The sequence below is a fragment of the Ictidomys tridecemlineatus genome, chromosome 11 (genome assembly GCF_052094955.1).
Source record: "Ictidomys tridecemlineatus isolate mIctTri1 chromosome 11, mIctTri1.hap1, whole genome shotgun sequence".
In the NCBI taxonomy this organism is placed as follows: domain Eukaryota; kingdom Metazoa; phylum Chordata; class Mammalia; order Rodentia; family Sciuridae; genus Ictidomys; species Ictidomys tridecemlineatus.
The window spans coordinates 115,490,288-115,510,712 of NC_135487.1; the positions used below are offsets into that span (position 1 = coordinate 115,490,288).

Here is a 20,425-nt window from a genome sequence, read left to right on the forward strand (position 1 = left end):
AAGTAGTCATCTACTTCAGTATAAAATAAAGCTGCAATGTTTATCAAAAGCATATAACAAATTAGTATGTCTTATAATGACAGATAAAACACCTATTAAAATTAAGTGGACCAATAAAATTCAATAAGCTTTTTTGTTATATGGCAATAATACATTATTTCAAACTGTATGTGTCAGAACATAAATTTTGTGTGGGAGCATGGTGGAAAATGAACTGATTATGCTATTCTATTTGTCTTGGAAAAATTAATTAATATACTTGGCCAATATGACAATTAGGAAATTATGAATGTCTCCTATTCTAAAACAACTTCTGTAGAAATATGAGAAAACCTGAAAAGTTTCAAGTTATCTTTTTCATCTCTCCATTATAGAATGTAAGAGTTAATAACTTTCCTACGGGAGGGACTTCAATACAGATCAAATAACAGGTTTTTAAAAAAGAAATGAAAATTTAAACCACAGTGAGACATTTTCTGAGCAGGAATCTCTCTCTCTCCTTGTGTTGTGGGTCCATGAGCATTTAAGTGCTTTTCCTGATAATACTTACAAGAGTTTACAGTAGACTATAAGAGATCAGATGTTTCCTACATAATTTCCTGCTTGCACAAGTTCCTACCATATACTTCACAGTACATTTTAACCTGGGCATGTGTCTGAAACAAGGAAGGTAAATAGCACAGGTGCTATTTACAGGCTGCCAAAACTTTCTTTAAATTATCAGCACTCCAAGACATTAGAATGGTATCAAAAGGCTATTCAACTAGTGGAAATAAAGGAAAGCTTATCCAAAAAAGCTAGTCAGAGGAAATATTTTAAAGTCTTTAAGTTTTAATTACATAGTATGGCTGAAACTGTTTCCCCAAAATGTTAAGCACAAACACAAACTAATCAGGGAACTCTATTTGAATCAACCCATTTTAGACATGAGAGGATTATTATAGATTATTATAAATTTTATTAGGCTTAATAACAGCACTGTAATTAGTAAAAAAAAAAACACGTATATAGAGATATATATACGGAACTATACAAGGGTAAAAATCACAGATGTTTAAGATTTGCCTTAAAATAGTGCAGCAAAGAGAAAAGGGATGAAAAAGAGGGGTAGATAAAGCAAAAGTAGCAAAAAATAATTTTTAAACTAGGCAGCATATGGGATTAATTATACCACATTTGTATCTGAATATGCTTGAAATTTTTTATAATAAATTCTTCAGTCAACTATACAAACCATTATGTAAATGTGCTTATGTGTGTGTGAGTGTGTGTTTGAGAGAGAGAGTGAGAGTGAGAGAGAGAGAGAGAGAATATGATAAAATATTACTAGTAAGTATTATCTCTGGTTTGTGGGATGGAAGAGATTTTGTATTTTTTTCCTTTGTAATTTTCAGTGTTTTCTAATTTTTCTAAAATAAGCATATATTACTTGTATTATTACAAATCTATTAAGACTATCACTACACTATAATTCAGAAAATGTAGAAGAAATAATTTCATGAATGCATTTCTTCTAAACAATGTAGCTGCTTTTCTACTATAATATTATATGGTAAAGAAACACAATTATATTAAGAAAATGTGGTGTATCTACACAAGGGAGTTTTACTCAGACACAAAGACAAATGAAATTGTGGCATTGCCAGTAAATGGATGGAAACGGAGAATATCATGCTAAGTGAAATAAACCAGACTTAGAAAATTAAGGGTCAAATGTTTTCTCTCATATGCAGAAGCTAGAGCAAAAGAAGGGGGAAAGCAAGGGAAATGAATATCATAAAGATACAGGAAAGATCAGAGGAATAGAAGATTGAGGAGGGAGGACAGACAGGAAAGGGAAAAAAATGAGAAATGAATTTAATAAAATCACACTATGTGCATATTCTAATATAACACAGGGAATTCCACCTTTATGTATATGGAAAAAGCACCAGTCAAAAATGAATAAATAGATAAGTCAGTAAAAGGAAGATCAGTAGAGTAGAGGAAGAAAGGAGGAGGGAGAAGGGGAGGGAAAAGCAGGGGAACAGGGATTAACGTAGTAAATCAAATTCCATCCATGTATGACTTTGTCAAAATGAATCAAACTACTATGTAGAATTATAATGTGCTAATATTTTTTTTAAAGCATCATTATGGGGTCGGGGTTGTGGCTCAGTGGCAGAGTGCTGGCCTAGCAGGCGTGAGGCACTGGGTTCGATCCTCAGCACCATATAAAAATAAAATAAAGGTATTGTGTCCATCTACAACTAAAAAATAAATATTTAATAAAAAATAAAAAGCATCATTATGATTAACAGGAAAATTTTTATAGGCAAAAAAAGACTAACACTGAATAGAATTATTTTTTAGAAACTTTTTACTCAAATAAATATGCATTCATCTTAATAAAGAATGGGAGGTGGTTATTAAGCAAATACATTTTCCCAGTGTATCTTTACCAAAATGATATTCTTTTCAAAGCTTCTATTTACTTCTCATGCAGATCTCAGCTTTATAAAATAAAGATTTTCCACTCTTCTACATTCCATTACTTACACCTGGCCATAAAACTTCAAAAACTATATTTAAGCAAGATCTCTTTTCAATAAGAAGGTTACCTTGGTATTCATCCTTCAGAAAAAAAAGAATTTTTCACCCTAGGTTTAAAATGTCCACTATCGTCTCAATAACCAGAAGACTTTTTAAATGATTGTACAAGGCCTTTTCCCCATCCAGAAGAAAAATAATTGTCCTTCATTTAATTACCAGGATTTTCTTACTATCTGAAATATAATAATCTTCACAATGACAATCTCTTCTCTTTGAGGATCTACTGTAGGATCTTTATTTTGTTACAAATTCATAGACACATAGTAATTTCTGGCTAAGTAAAAAGGATATAATGTCAGCCACAAAGTCTCCTTCTCCACTCTTTACTGTGGTTAAACCACATAAATATTTAGCTTGAAAACAAGCCAGAAGGAAGTTTGCTTTGTACCTTCTTATGATACACCTTGGTACTAATAGTTCTGAATTATAGTTTAAATGGAAAGTCGTAGATAAGTTCTACAGATTCCAACCAAAAGATCATAAAAAAAGATTCAAATTACAGGAGGTCCTGATTGTTCCTTATGGCCATTACACAAAAATCAAAAGTTTTGACTTTCCATAAAAGTTAATACTAAGATTTACCTTTAAAATTACAAGGTGAAATATAGGCAGCTGGAATAACAGAGGTAACCGAAGGAAAGAAGGAAGTGGAACTCAAGAGTGGAAATTATAATATCACCAGAACTTTCCATTCACAAGAATTCATCTGAAAGACATTCTCTCACATCTTAGTCACAGAGTCATTGTTTAAGTAAGGCACTAGATTAGCCATCACCAAGCATTTTAGATATGAAAGGCACCTCCTTGAAGAACATCCAATTATTTTCAAACTGCTTTTTAACATACTAACCGTTTTAAGTAAAATCTCTTGTAAAGATCAAATACACAAACTAGGAAAAAGCAGAACTACTATTGCAGTGATGGTGGGGAGATAAAGGGATTTAGGGACTTCTCTAGTTAATAGCCTGCTTTCCCCTCCCAATGAGACTGATCCCTAGCAATGAAACCTCTGGGGCTCTTCGGAAGAAGTTTAAAAATTAGTGTCCTGGCCGGCACCTGTAATCCCAGCATCTCAGGAGGCGGAGGCAAGAGGGTCTAGAGTTCAAAGCCAGTAATTTAGCAAGGTGCTAAGCACCTCAGTGAGACCCTGTCTCTAATAAAATATAAAACAGAGCTAGGGGTGTGGCTCAGTGATTGAGTGCCCCTGAGTTAATCGCCAATACAGCCCACCCAAAAAAAGAAAAAATCATTGTCATTCAACAGATGAATGGATAAAAATAGTGTGTTCTATATACACACTGGAGTATTTCTCAGCCTTTAAGAAGGACTTCCTGGGCTGGGATTGTAGCTCAGTGGTAAAGCACTTGCCTAGCATGTGTAAGCCACTAGACTCAATTCTCAGCACTACATAAAAATAAATAATTAAAGTTATGTTCATCTCCAACTAAAAAAATATTAAAAAAAAAAACAGAATGACTTTATGACATTTGCTAGTAACTGATGGAAGTGGAGACTATCATACTCAGTGAAATAAGATAGTCTCAAATCCAAAGGTGAATGTTTTCCTCTGATTATGCAAAAGCTAATCCAAATAAGGTGGGAGGCAGGGTATGAAAAAAAGAATAGAAGAAAGGTCAGTGGAGTAGACAAAGGGGAATAAAGGAAAGTGAGGAGGGATGAGAAAGGGAAAGACAGTTGAATGAATCTCACATAACATTCCTATGTACAAATATGAATATACCACGGTGAATCTCACCTTCATGTGCATCCATAAGACACTAATTTTAAAAAATACATAGGTAAATAGAAGAAAAATCAGTGGAATAGAGGGAAGAGAACAGTGGAGGGAGGAGAACAGTGGAAGGGGAAGTACTGAAAGACTGAATTAGAACAAATTATATTCCATGCTTTTATAATTATTTCAAAATAAATTCTACTGTCAGTAAATTTGTGAGCCTAGAAAAAGATACAGTCAAGTATACAAAAGGTTGATAATATCAGTTATCTTTCTTTTGCGGGCAGGGGGTGGGCAGGATGAGAGGTAGGACACCAAAGACTGGAAGAAAAATAGACATGGTATGGTGCAAATAAAGATATCATTACATCTATAAATTACTGCACATCTATCAAAGGAAACATATACAACTGGGCTACGAATATAGTTCAGTGATAGAGTGCTCAGGCAACATATGCACTCCAAAATCCCCAACAATGAAAAAGAAAAAAAAAATTTACACCCAACATGTATATAACCAAGTGCCAGGTGGTGATATGAAAAAAATAAAAACAGTTTAAAATGGATTTGATGAAATCATAGACAATTTCTGTTATTTTGATACTAGCTTCTGTAATAAAGTAATGCATTTTTAAAAGAAAAGAAAATTATTAATCCAATCAGCTCAATCACAAATGAGGAAATGAAGCCAAGATTGGACAAAATCAAGGGCCTTGGCTACAATGTTTAGTCAACCTTTTACTTTTCTGAGAATAGTAGATTACATCCACAGCTCTTAACTCTACCTTTTGTATTTTGCTATTCTCAAAAGAATGTGTGTTAAATCCCCAAGCAGAAGAGCCACTGCACTCCACAACTCCAAGAGATGACTTTCCCAGGTGACCCACCTAGGTAGAGAAAGGGCAAAGACCAGACCAAGGTTGGATTAAAAGACAGAAAGGGCATAATGTAATGTTCAGGAAAAAGGGAATTATTTGGTTCAGTTAAATGTGTGGGAGTAGGAATAGGGAGAAACAGGGAAGAAAATGGGATTGAAAATACAGGCTAGGGACAAGTTAGGGAAGATTTTCAGATTAAACCAAATTAAATTGAAATGTTTTTTTTCCCCCCCAGAGGAAAAAAGACAGTGGAGGTATAGAAATTGAGAAACCTAAGATTCTTTTGAGGTACTTTAAGACTTAAATGAGAAGAACCTTGAATGGGACATAAGAAATGAAAATGGAATACAAGGACCAGCAATGAGAGATGTTGCTGATATCCTGGCAAGATTATTTGGCACTTTGGTCAGTCCCCTGGTTTAAGGTAGTATGAGAGTTAAAATGTTAGTTACATGATCCAGCTACTTTAACAATTTTAGTATGTCTCTAATAACAAGTAAGATATGCTCAGTACCTTCACTTTCCCAGGCGTGGAGCTGATCTTGATCCCTGGTAGCACTGCCCAACACTTCTCGGGGAACAGGCTCCATTCGTGCATCCACTTTCTCTTGGTGAGAGGACTCGTTAAATCCTTCAATAGCCTTTTGGAAAAATAAGTTCAACTCCTCAAAGTTCATGGCCTGGAGTTCAGCATAAAGTTCTACCTGTTGGGTTTCTTCCAATTCATTCCAGAACTGTAGCAGGTGTTCTTGCCCAGCTCTGGACAACCTGAGTTTGAGGTCATTAACATTCATAATGCTCTGGTAGCCAACCTCTGTGAAAACAGGGGTATAATTTTTGCAACTGCAAGCCTAAAAAAGAAAAGAGATGAACAGCAGGTCAAAGTCCAACCTTCAAACCTAAGGGTTTTTTTCCCTACTAAATTAAGTACAGGTATGCACTGTATACCGATGTTTTGGTCAACGACAGACTGATATGACAGTGGTGCCAAAGATTATATCACCTAATGACATCACTGCCATCTTCATGTAAGTACACTCCTTGATGTTCACACAATGACGAAATAGGCTAACAACACAATTCTCAGAAATGAATTCACATCATTAAACTACACATATCTATAATTTAAAGAAACCTGATATTAAGAAAATTAATTTCTGTCCTTCTGTAGCTCAATATTTGTAAGGGAACAAACATGTAAAAGAACAATAATTAGCACTATGTACCAGACATAAAGTACTTAACCTACATGGTCTCACTTAATTTTCAACAACTCCGTGGCCCACATACTATTGTTATCACTATTTACAGTACAGGAGACTGAAAAGACTAAGGCACAGAAAGGATAAGCAACCTAGCGAGCTGGTGGAATGGGATGTGAACCTGAGCAGTCTGGTTCCAAGGGCTCACACTCTGCCACATTTAAGTCTTTGAACTATTCCTCTGACCACTAAGCTACCAGTTAACACGTGAGCTATTCTCCTTTTAACTCTAATGATAAAAATAACTGTTGTTGCATTCAGAATACAGCAATCTTCAAGAATAGAGAACTACTTATGATCATAAAAAATACATTTCAATTCAATAGTCACTTCTGCAGAGAAGCAAAGAAAATATGTCCATTATCTCTATTCACTAAAAACTTGAATCCAGATTCAAGAGACACACATAACAATTAGAGAAAGAGACAATTTTTATTTTTAGAGTATTCTGTGACCAAATTCAGGTCAAAAGAACCTACAAGTATGTCCTCTGAGGTGTAATAATACAGCATGCACAGCCTTTCCAACAAGGGAAGATCAATGAGTGCAGTATTGCCCACCTGTAGACAGGGACATAAAAAGTCAAAACAGAAGCTGTAGCCCCAGAAGACCACAGGCACCCTGGAAACCCAGTTCATCTGCACCTTCTTCAACCATAAGAAGTCTCAGGATATGAAAATGGACCATACTCCAACCCTGAGGTTATCTCTTGTCCCATGTACTTAGGGGAATTCCAGATGCCCATCACATATCAGATTTTAGAATAAAACAGAAGTGACTTGCATTCTAGGCTCTGCTGCCTAAATCAAATTAAAAAATGTTTTCGACTTTGGTATCTTCATCTATTAAGTGAGAATAATAAAAATTTCTTCACAAATTCAGAGACATAACTTGAATAATCCTTACAAACACAAAATGAAACACAAATAACTTAAATAATTTGCCCAAGATTTTATAACTAGTGGGTAGAAAAACAGGAATTTAACACCGATCTACCTTACTCTAAAAATCTATGCTCTTTCCACAATAAATCTTTCATAAAAGTAGAGGAAATACTGCCAGGTGTGGTGGTGCAAGCCTGTAATCCCAACAGCTTTGGAGGCTGAGGCAGGATGAGTGCAAGTTCAAAGCCAGCCTCAGCAACTTAGCAAGACCCTATCTCAAAAATAAAAAGGGTGAATGGGCTGGGGAATGTAGCTCAGTTGGTAGAGTATTTGCCTTGCATGCACAGGGCCCTCGGTTCAATCCCCAGCTCCACCAACAAAATAAAAATAAAATAAAATAAAAGGGTGAAGATATAGCTCAGTGGTTAAGCATACATGGGTTCAATCCCCAGTATCACATATATACACAAAATCAGAGGAAATACTGAGCACTCAACACAAAACCTCATAAAAAACAGAAGCACTAGGAAGTAAATGTATCCAAGGAACAGAGTTGGGATATGGGTATCAATATTTGATAATTCTACTTTGTCATGTGTTGTCTAACACCTTGGATATGTCCTGAGAACATAGGACATATGGTAGGTGTTCATCATTGTGTGAACCTCATACAGTGTCTTTAAACAAACCTAAATGATATAGGTCAATAACTGAACATGGTCTCTTGATGTAATCAAGACACAATAAACACAAGGTGTATGAGGCTTCTGGTGGTGTAATACACATACTGTCTTAGATTTTATGAGTAGAAGTGCACTATATAAAAAGTATAGCATAGTAAATAAACCAATAACAGTCATTTATTATTATCAAGATTTATGTATTGTACATAATTGAATGTGTTATAATTTTACTAGACAATGGAATACTAGGTTTGTTTATACCCAACATCACCACAAATATGTAATGTGATGAGCTACATTATGAGGACAATGATGTCATTAGGCAGGATAGGAAATTTTCAGTTTCATCATGATCTGTGAGACTACCATGGTAGATGTGGTTCCACCATGGACTGAGACATTGTTATGTGGCACATAACTGTATTTCTATTTTGTGGCTGTGGGTCCAACAACCCATTCTCTTACGTGAATAGGTTATTCCTCAAAGTTTTCCCTTAATGAAAATACGTTATTAAATTATTTAAGAAGAAAAATTAATGTTCGTATGCCATTTTTTATTATTTATTTATTTATTTTTTTTTTTAGTATTGAAGACTGAATCCAGGGGTGTTTTACCACTGAACTATATGCCTAGCCCTTTTTTAAAATTTTTATTTATTTTATTAATTTTAGTTGTTGGACTTTTTTTATTTATTTATATGTGGTACTGAGAATCAAACCCAGTGCCTCACACATTTGAGGCAAGCACACTACCACTGAGCCACAACCCCAGCCCCTATGTCTATCCATTTTAATCTTTTTTTTTATTATTTTTAAATTTTAAGACAGGGTCTTCCTAGGTTGCCCAAGCTGGCCTTGAATTTTCCATCCTCCTGCCTGAACCTCCTGAGTCACTGGGATTATAGGCATGCACCACAAGGACCAGCTCACTCACCAAATATTTAATGAGCACTGACTTCTACATTATCTGGGTGATTGGCAAACACAAAGAAGAAAGCGACAATTAATATGCTCACATTTCCATGTAGGAGACAAACATAAAATTATCATATAAAATTATTCTTATCTCATAAGAATAATGAAGAAAAATAAAGTGAGAGAAGGAGCTAAAAAGCAATAAGGATGATGGCGGTTATTTCATATCAATGGTCAGGTAGAGCCTCTATAGAGCTAACATTTGAGAAAACATTCAAATAAAGAGGGAACAATTTTTTTTTTAATATTTATTTTTTAGTTTTCGGCAGACACAACATCTTTGTTTGTATGTGGTGCTGAGGATTGAACCTGGGACGCATGCAATGCCAGGCGAGCGCGCTACCGATTGAGCCACATCCCCAGCCCAAGAGGGAACAATTTAATAACTTGGGAAGGAGCATTCTAAGTAGAGAATTTCAAGTGAAGTGACCCACTTAATATGTTCACAGAAAAGTAAAAAAGGTCCATGTAGCTGGTGCACAGTGACAGAACCAAAAAATGATTGGAAGTAAGGCTGGAGATCTAATTAAAGGGCAGAATGAATGAGGTTTTGTGGTTACAGTAAGAACTTTGGGAAGCCCACTGGAGAATGTCAAAGAAGGAAATACCATGGTCTGTCTCAGGTTTTAAAAAGATCATTTGTTGTTGTGTGAAGGGAGGGGGAAAAAAGGATTGTGACAAAGGAAAAAAAATGGAAGGAGAGAGACTAGTTAGGACATTAATCCTGTAGAGGACATGAGAGATGATGATGCCTTAGAGTGGTGGTGAAAGTGGACCAGCAGGATTAAGTAATGGATTGAACGTGTAGTAAGAAATCAAGCAAAGATGACTCTACCTTATGGTGCCATTTACTGAAGACAAACCCTAAGATAGGAGCAGATACAGGGATAAGTATAGCGAGTGGGAAGAATCAATACTTCACTTTTGGTCATATTAAGTTTGATATTAGACTTCAGAGGAAATACTAGAGCTAAAGCTAAAACTTTCAAGGTCATCAGCATACATGATCTTCAGTTATGGGTTAAATGAGATCCCCAAGGAAGTGCAGGTAATTATAAAGCAAATTCAGGAGACTGAGCCGTGGACACTTACTAGAATATTCAAAGACATTTCTACTGATTAATAATACTGCTATTATTTTTATGTTTAAAAACATCATATTAAAAAATAGTTGAAAAGAATGAATTTATATCAAATTATTTTCCAAGCTATGGCTCCTACGGTCTCATTTATACTATCACTATTGCTCAGATTCAAGGTAGTACATTGTAGTGGGAAGATCAGCAGGTAAACGGTAACAGAAGAATAGGAAGTTCTTTCTTTACCTATCATTTCACTTTCCTGTGTATGTATGTATGTGTGTGTGTATATATATATATATATATCTCCTTATGAAGATAAGATCATCAACCCCAAGAGTCATGAGTAGAGTAGGCTTACTCTGCTAAAAAATATATACAAACCTACTATTATAACAATGAAAATTATAAATCAAAATTTTCCTAAAAAATCATTAGATACTCATTCATACAAATATAACAATTCACAAGTTAAGTTTTGATATCTGGGCCCAGAACACTGGCAATCTACAAAAGTTAACAAGGTCACATGTGCACATTTACACATAACTATGCTTAAGTTCTGGACAAACAATTCATCTAAGATGTTTACCTGAAGTAAATAACCACCTCCCTCATATCACTATAGTACACTTCCCACCAGTACTGGTTAGAGGAGTATGTATGTGTGTATGATGATAAACAGCAATGAGGAAGATAGTTTTTAAAAGACAAGATTTAAAAAAAAAAGACAAGATTTTTATTCTGACAAACAAAATCTGAAAAAGTTGAAAATCTGCTCTAGAAATTGTGATGAAGCTTGGTACATGCCCATAGCCTAATGCATCTGTATGAAAACAAATGACAAATAGGTAAGAAAGCACCATTATCAAATATACCTTTATTGCAATGTAAATACCAGTATATTAAAGAAATCCAGTATTTCCTCTTCCTTTTCTTATCTCTTTTTTGTCCCTATCTCTGCTTTGAGGGCTAAAAGTATACACTCATTATGGATAACTAAACCTCTTTAGAGCTTTTTGAAAAATAGTGTTGAGGTTGACCATAACCACTGACTGAACCCTGTAACTGCTTGGCAGCACGGCCCATGAAGTCTTTTGTAGCCCCAGTTAAGGGAGCCAACTGACTAATAATGTAAGAACAGACAACTGCCTTCAATTTCCTGCAAACCCTTGGGTCCACACCCAGTTGCTTTCACCTCAAAGTCTTTAAACTTTAACTCTACATAAGTACATATACATATTATAATCACTACCACCTGATTTCAGATTTCATGAACCAGGGACAAATAAATATAGTACAGCGAGCGGGCATACTTGATAAAATCTTCAAGAAGCCATCTGTTCAGCAAATATGTGGTCTCTTAGCTCTCCAATCCCATTCTGCCTGGCCAAGCGAGGGGAAACCCAGAAATTTCAACCTTCTCCCACCACCAATATTAAGACAAAAATAAATAGTGGCAAGCAAGTTTGGTCATATTGTCATGTCCGCAGCAGGTATATCCTGTCCTTGTCAAAGTCCTCAATTCTTTTCCTCATACATTCAGGACACCCCCACTCGCTCCCACCTGACAGTCCCAACGACCACACCTACCCCGACTGAAGGCCTCCCAAACTTGACAAAACTGTCCACAGGATCTGACCTGAGAACCTCAAGGTTCCTATCCCCCACCCAGGTGAGGGCTCATTTCCCCGCCCCCAACCGCCTTGAAAAACGTATACACATTATAATACTGTCCAGAGATGGCCCAAACCTCCTCTCTCAACATCCCCACTTTATCTGGGACGTCCTCGTCCCATCCCCGCCCCGCCACCCACCCGGAGGCCCATCCCACACACCCTCCAGATGGGTCTTCCAAGAATGGGGTGCAACTGCGGGGAGCACGAGGTGGCGCGTGCGAGCGCCGCGGGATCCGAGACGCGGGCCAGGTGGCCGGCGCTGTGCCCGTAGTGCGACGCGTACCCACGTAGGCGCGCGTGGCGGAGGGGCGTTTGGGTGGTGGGGGCGAGACCTGGGACCTGTCTCCTCACCTACTGGGAGCCCCTTACCTCCCTCCGCGCGACCGCAGCTCCACTCGGCTCCGGCTCCTACGGCTCCGCCACTCATCGGCGTTCCGCGCCCGCTCGGAATATATACCCTCATCCGGGGGGCCAGGGCGGCGGGGCGGGCCGGGAGCTGGGGCCGAGGGGAGCGCCAGCCCGGGCCACCCCGCCTCTCTCGCCGCTCTGAGTGGCTGCCGGTGCGGGGAGGAGCGGAAGCCGACCGCCCTGACACGTCAACGGCGTGAGCGCAAGCCTCGAGGCGGGCACCGAGAGGGGCGCGGCGCGAGGCGGGGCCTCTTCGCGTCATTCACTCTCTGGCCCAATAGGGAGGCCCCGGGCGTCCTGTCAGTAGGACTAGCCGGGGGCGGGGTCAATTGCGTCCGCTCTCTGGGGCCCGGCCAGACGACCCGGGGCAGTGAGCCAGTATCTCTTAGTCGTCCCTTTGGCCCAGAGCCGCGGGGCGCACACCCTGTCCAGAAGCGGATCAGAGTTGGGCGGAGAGTTGTATCTCTGCAGGGCAGATTTCCGGACACCCACGCAGACGGTTGAGAAAGGACCACCGATTTCTCCGGAAAAACTTCCAGGGCGGGCCTGGGGCGCCCTCTGACCTTGGGCTAGTTATTTCGTCTCAGGTTCGCTAGATACCTGGGCGGGCCCCCAACTTCGTCAGGGGTGTTTTTGAGTCCCAAGCTGGTGAAGCCAGGCCGCTTTCCTTTTGCAGAACCAGACTTGAAAGAAATGCCAAGAAAAGATATTAGGTAACCTAAGATAGCGGTGAGCTTGCCAGTGAGAGGGAGCCCGGGGTCACCCTAAGGTGCCGGTGGATTTAACCTCGCTGGCCACTAAGATGGTGATTGAATGACCTCCGGGGCCATTCAAGGGCGGATGTTTAACAGTCCTGTTACACAACCCTTTGCGGGTATGCAGATACAGGTTATATATTAAGCACTCTGTCCTTGAAAGTTGTGTTTGCATTTAAAGTTGTGTTTCATTTTTCAGTTTTTGTAAGAAGTCCGATACGAAATATCAAAAGCACCTAGATTTAACATAGGGCTCCTCATAGGGAAATTCAGGCATATTTAGGTGCCTTCCATATTAGTAGGTTTCCTGTTTTAACTTTTTTCTTCTTGCATGTTTTCTATGAGAATTTTAGTGTCAATTTTTCCAGTTTGTAACTTAACCAGGGGTTGTCATTTATAAATTAATTTTCCATTTGATAATTATTCTTGTGATTTTCAGGAATCACAAAAAATTGTAAAAACAATTGTCCAAACACAAAAGTAAATCTTTAACCAACAGAGCACACGGCTCTGGAGGAAACGGATCAAGGAAGGGTGTGATAGCCAAAGAGTACATTTACCCTCTGGTATCCAGTCAGAATGCCAGGTCACCCAAGAAGCTGTAAATGTCACCAGCAGTTCTGTTTATGGTGGCAGCTGTGCTGCCTTAGGACAGGAATAATGATAGGGAAGTGTTTTTCAGACTTCTAGTTGAAAACAGGTTTAGCCGGACTTGGAAGCAAACACCTGTAATCCCAGAGACTCTGGGGTTTAAGACAGGAGGATCATAAGTTCCAGGCAAGCCTCAGCAATTTAGAGAGACCCTGCCTCAAAAGTGTGGGGGTGATTGATGCTGGGGGAGTAGCTCAGTGGTAGGGCACCCCTGAGTCCAATCCCAAATTGGAAGGAGGGAAGGAAACACTAAGATTTAAGGATTAAATGAAGAGCACGAAACCTGTATGCATTGGAGGTTACTTGGAATCTCTTGATATTCATATATGGATACCCCTGAGGTTAAACTATTAAGAGCAAACTGCCACACTTTCTAGGTGATATAATCTCACCATGGGGAATCAAAAGATTCTGTGTCCTCAAGGAATTTATACGAGAGATGTTCATTTTTAAAGATAAAGGACCATAAAAGTGCCACAGCAAATGCACAAATAGAGGAATTCAGAGGAGTGAGAGAATAAAAGAATGAAGAAGTTTCCCCAAAGGACAGGCCAATAGGAGAAGAGGTGGGAGGTGTAAGGGACATCTTCACAAGAGGCTGCCCTTTGATGCTTAGCCTTGGAGGCTTTTATGTTTTCCCACTGGTAACACCATCACCTTTTCTTCTTCTTCTTCTTCTTCTTCTTTTTTTTTTTTTTTTTTTTTGGATTGGGAATTGAAACAGGAGTGTTTTACCACTGAGCTACATCTCCAATTCTTTTTGATTTTTTATTTGGAGACAGTGTTTCACTAAATTGCTTAGGGTGGCCTCAAACTTGCAAGTGTCCTACCTCAGCTTTTGAGTCTCTGGGATTACAGGAGTGCACCACCACACCCAGCCCATCATCTTCTCTAACCCCTGCTGACTACTTAGTAAAAAAGTCCAAGAAATTTTTCATACATGAAGAATTTAGGAAGTGATGTATCCACCTACATGGTGCTACTCAGTACACTGTGAAATTTTAAGCATCAGAAGTGACTTTACCAAAAGGTATGTATTTTTAGTAACATATCTCATCTTTATTTAAAAAAAAAGATAATTCTTTCATTTGTTAGATGAGTGGATGGACAGAGAAATAAGTAGAGAGATTAGGAAGATGGACATCGTGAGATCTGGAAGAAAAATCACATGAGTTCTTTGATATCAGTTTCCTTACCCACAATAATTGAGATGATAATATGTGCAGAATTTGAAAAGAGGAATGAGAAAGGCTCAGCTCATAGTAGCAGCTATTCAATAAATGTTAGGTGAGTTAAAAAAGAGAGGGATAGAAAAAAAGCTAAATGGAATAGAAGTATATGGAACACAAGCAGAGATGTTTTAAATGGACCATTATTGTGAAGAAATTTTAAAATGTAGACAGTCATACAATAGTAGGTTTTTATTTTTTGTCTTTTAGGCACAATGGGATTTTGGTGGTTTTTATATTCTTTTGGATGCTTTTGGGAAATAAGTTCTGAATCTGCTAAAGTGGAAATTAATTTTAGAAAAGCAAATGTGTTACTTAACAACTAAAACAGCTGTTTGCTTGAATGATTTTCCCTACAGTTGTGTCAGAGAGGTGCCAGTCAGCCCGCAATTTCTTGCTTTGTACATTTTTCAAACAGTAGGCTAGTAACTGGTGAGGCCACACCAGGAGTTTTCCCTGCATTGTCTTGAATGTAACAGCCTTAGCTAGACCAATGAACTTCTAAAGACACTTATTTCCCAGCAGAGTATAGGAGGCACCAAGAGAGTCTAGTTCTGCTCAAGGCTCTGTTCAAGGCAAGGCCTGAGCATTCATGAGATCACTGTTTCCAAGAAGCTGCAAATGGGTGGTGCAAAGGTTAGTATTTTGACTTTTCTGTTGACAGTTTCCTAGGACATGAGTAGTTCTTTTTCTCAGGAGACATATTGACCTAGCTCACTCCTCCTCCCACACTCTAAATTTTCTGTAACTCAGAATATGTTTTGAAATACTGTGAAGTGATGAATACACCCTGTTAAATGTCAAATTTTTTATTCAGTATTTTCCACACCCTTTAAAATTTTTGCAATCTCTCAAAGGCTTTTGAGCTAGAAAGTTCGGAGAGGTCTTTGTACATCTACAGAGTGTGGGATCTTGGGGTGATAGAAAGATGAATAAATGTACAATCCCTCAAAACTGAGTATAACCAAATAAGTACATAAATAATGAGGAAATAGACTGGAGAGAGTGGATAAGAGAGTGTTGATATGCTATAATTAAAAGAAGTTAATTCCTCAGCTGCAAGAATCCACATTGAGAAATGGTTTTTACCATGTGGAAGAGTGAACTATAAATTCCTTTTCAGTGCTGTTGGCTAGACATTATTATCTGGTTTACTTCCCTTAATTAGTAGACACATTAACTAGAAGTAAATGGTTTACTTAAGAACAATATAGGTAGGAAGATGCAAAAGCAAGATTAGTAGTTAAGAGCTGGGGATTTAGCTCAGCAGAAGAACATTTGTCTGGTATATGGCAAGGCTATGTGCTCAGTTCCTAGCATCACACACACATAAAAGAAAAAAAGTCAATCTATTGCTATGTACCAGAGTTTCTCTGGAGGTAATGAGTGTAAAAATAATCCAGTAATTAAAAACTTCAATCACCATAACCATTCCAATATATTTACTTCTTTTAAAACTAAATTGCTCATTACCATTATGAGTCCTAGGTCAAATGTTGAATACCTCCTCTTGGGAACCTACTTGGCTGGATCTTTCTAATGGAGGGAGCCTTACAGTGATACTATCTCTAGAGGAGATTCCACGGAAACTTAGCCTACAATGACCTCTGACCTACAGTGAAACCAGAATGGCCACATACCCTGTTCCAAACCTGCCTCCCCACCTTTCTGGTCTTCCTTCAGCCACTGATCTCTGCTTGGCTGGATGACCTTCCATAATGCAATTTCTCAGAGGTGGACTATTTCCCATAATATGCTTTCTCAGTTCTACTGTAAGTACAATATGTTTGGATTTATTGTGCATTTTACCTCTTATATTTTTCAACTCAACATGAATGACATTTAAAAGGGATATAGCAAGATATTTTTGTTGGAGAATATCTCCTGGTCACCTATTGCATTTTAAGAATCTATGACAGATTACTTACTTTATATTTTACAGATAATATCTTCAAATAATAAAAAGATAAAAATCAGATATTATACCTAAGAAATCTTAACATTAGCAAGAAATTCCTCAGTAGATTCTGTTTCAGGCCCCATATCTCCCCTTGGTCTGTACTAGTTAATATTGATGGAAGAAAGAATCAGTGTTTTAATGTCTCTCTGGCAGTACCAGGTAGCTTGGCATCAAAACTGAATTACAAAAGTGTGGTCTCAAAACTTACTTGGGGTCTCAGAATTTCTGGTAATTATTTCCTGTATCCCTAGCAGCATTTATTTATTTATGTAATGTGTCCAAGACAACTTAACATAGTAGGTGAGAACATGAAGTCTGATGCCAGACAGCATGAGTTTGAATGTTGGTTCTGCAGTTACTAGTTAAACAGCCTTCAATAAGAACATTTTTTAAAACTTATTTTTAAATACTTGGGTGTTAGACCAGGACGCAAGAAAAGACCACTGACTCCAATTAAAATCAAATTAAAGCAAGCTTATTATTTCGACCGGCCAGGCTGCCTCTCCCTCCCAAAACTGTGGGAACAAGACAGCCACCCCAGCTTTCCTGCAGCCCAGCTTTATAGCCCAGAAAGTTACACAAAGGGGGGTTACAGATAACAGAACTCTGACAAGCATCACATTAATGGTAGTTTACATTTTTTGCTGGCCCCAAGATCAGAATTTATGAGGACCATTAGAGCCTCAGAGAGAGCCATTATCTGGCCAGGGAAGGGCAATATTTATGAGGTGTCACTAAAGTTTCAGAGAGAGGTGCTATCTGGTCAGAGAGCCAAGCATGGGTGAGTTCAAGGCACGGGCAGGCATTCCAAGCAGGTTCAGAATTTGCAGTAATTTATAGTAAAGCCAAAATTATCTTTTCATGGCTTTGTGGCGAGATGGCTCCCAATTTTAAGAAAAGATCAGATTGGGTCTATCAGGGATAAACTGTCCATGGTCCATTCTCTACCTGTGAGCTACATTCCACCTCATGCCTACTCAAGGACTTCACTCCAGTACTTGATTCTTTTTTTTTAATATTTATTTTTTAGTTTTCAGCAGACATAACATCTTTGTATGTGGTGCTGAGGATCGAACCTGGGCCGCACGCATGCCAGGCGAGCACGCTACCGCTTGAGCCACATCCCCAGCCACAGTACTTGATTCTTAATAGTTACCTCATGATGAACATCTTTAACTGAACTCCTGATTTATTTCTGTACCCTTCCAAAAAACCTGCTTCTCTCAGTCTTTCCTATCTCTATCACTTCTCAGGCCAAAACTCTAAGAGTCATCCTTCATTCCTTTTGCTTGTTCCAGAATCAGTCTTTAGTTAAATTCCACAGGCTCTATCTTTAACATATATCCATAATCATACCGGTATATGAACATCATTTTCTCCCAACCTAGTCTAATCCATCATCATCTCTTACTTGGATTATAGTAATAGCCTCCTGTCCAGTCTTCTTGCTTGCACCCTTACACTTCTTAAGACCATTCTCAATTATGACAGCTAGAATGAACTCTGGAATTATTTCTCTGCTCAAAACCCTCCAGTGACTTTCAAAATCATCAAATGAGGGCTGGAAATATAGCTCAGTTGGTAGAGTGCTTGGCTTCCATACACAAGGCCCTGGGTTCAATCCCCAGCACCACAATAAACAAATAAAAAATCATCAAATGACCCATGTGGTCCTAAAGGTCTATCCCCCTACTACTGTCCTGCCTACTTCTTCTCCTTATTCCCATTTCTGGTCTCCATATCCTGCCCTGGCTCCTCAGACCCAGCCACCCTAGAATTTAGGACTTGTCCTGAGAGCAGTGGGGAGACCCTAATGTGTTTTTGTAAGCCATTATTCCATCGTCTCTGCCTATAAAATGGGGGGAAAGATAGACATTTAACAGACCTGTACTCCCTGTGGTATCAGCTTCTTATATTTTACGATTGTAATTGACCTTGGCGACACAGCAAAAGGCACAAAGGATCCCTTTGAATCTAATTTGGTATCCCCTGAGATGAACATTTTTTAAAACTTATTTTTAAGTACTTGGGATAAACTGTGATGAAAGAATGAAAACAGAAAAATCGAAGACCCAAAACAAATAAGTCACTCCATGGGCCTGCTATGTAAAAATAATTCCTACCAACGCTTTGGTAAGTTTCCTTAGACTAGAAATTCTTGAGTATTTTTTAATTATTTGCAGCATTCCTCCCCTCCTCTACATTCCCAAGGGGAATGAGGAACAGTATCTTCTTTGAAATCCTGATTTCATATAACATGCTATACACCCTGTCCAAGCTAAACTTATTTCTCACCAATAAGTTTTAGAATAGACACTTTGGGATTTGTTTATTAGCCCGTGACCTTTCTGGAATTTCATTGAAGTAATTTTTGAATAGGTTTATCTTGGCTCTAAGGCTATCTAGATTCTGCTCTTAACAGTGAAATAATAAATTTTGTTGTACTATATTTCCAGCAGATATAATGAATGGGTGATAAAATACAAATAGGCCACCAAAGAATGAAATAAGTCCTTTTGACTGAAATGAAGTAAGATACAGCTTACAGAATAGGAGAAAAATCTTTGCCAGCTAGTCTATGACAGGATTAACACCCAGAATATATAAAGAACTCAAAAAATATCAACCCCCTGCAAAAAAAAAATCAGTAAATGGCTAAATGAACTAAACAGACACTTCTCAAAAGAAGAAGTATGACTGGACAATAATTATATGCAAAAAGTGTTCAACATCTTTAGTCATGGGGAAATACAAACCAAAACTACATTGAAATTCCATCTCACACCAGTCAGAATGACTATCATCATTAATACAAATAACAATAAATGCTGATGAGGATGCATGGGAAAAGGAACTCTTATACACTGTTGATGAGACTAATTTATAGTACAAACAATATGGAAATCAATATAAAATTTTCTTAAAAAACTAAAAAATACAGCCACCATATGATCCAGCTATTACTCTTCTCATTATTTCTCTGAAAGAAAGTCAACATACTTAAAGTTACCTGCATGGGCTGGGGATGTGGCTCAAGCAGTAGTGCACTCGCCTGGCATGCATGCAGCCTGGGTTCGATCCTCAGCACCACATACAAACAAAGATGTTGTGTCCGCTGAAAACTAAAAAAAAATAAATATCAAAATTCTCTCTCTCTCTCTAAAAAAAAAAAAAAATTAAAAAAAAAGAAAAAGTTACCTGCATATCCATGTTTGTAGCAGCATAATTCACAATAGCCAAACTATGGAACCAGCCTAGGTGTCCATCACATAGATGCATAGATAAAGAAAATGTGGTGGATATACACTGGAGTTATATTCATCCATAAATAAGAATGAAATTATGTTAAGGAAAATGGATGAAACTGGAGGTCAACATGTTCTGTGAAATAAGAAAGATAAATATTGCATGTTTTCTCTCAGGTGGAAACTAGAAAAGGGGGGGAAATTATGTCATGAATGTGAAGCCAGATTTAAAGTTAGGTAGTCAGTGTAGTTAGGAAAATAGGGTCTAATATTGAGTAAGATCCAAAATGGAGGCCATGTTGAGAATGAATTCTGGGAGAAGCAGAACAACTCTTGGAATGTTAATGTCCCCAAGGCCCAGAGCCCATCCCAAAGAAATATTAATGACGATTACGTCTTTGGCCCACCTG

At 38.1% G+C, this 20,425-nt stretch overlaps 1 protein-coding gene across 4 annotated transcripts in view; it reads right to left on the bottom strand.

Moving 5' to 3' along the window:
* The window catches only part of Uap1 (UDP-N-acetylglucosamine pyrophosphorylase 1), a 45,045-nt gene extending 24,932 nt beyond the window's left edge, over positions 1-20,113 (bottom strand). For 2 of the 4 annotated variants that reach the window (XM_078027132.1, XM_078027130.1), the window contains exons 1-3: positions 19,969-20,113; positions 19,781-19,892; positions 5,720-6,056 (exon numbers count right to left, since the gene is read on the bottom strand). In XM_078027132.1, the coding sequence (XP_077883258.1) occupies positions 5,720-6,056; positions 19,781-19,892; positions 19,969-19,994 (475 nt within the window). In that variant the 5' untranslated portion in view covers positions 19,995-20,113. Of the gene's footprint in view, positions 1-5,719; positions 6,057-12,136; positions 12,363-19,780; positions 19,893-19,968 lie in introns of those variants that run through there. The other 2 variants (XM_005340952.5, XM_078027133.1) reach the window with 2 other exon arrangements.
* Between the last annotated feature and the right edge of the window lie 312 nt (positions 20,114-20,425).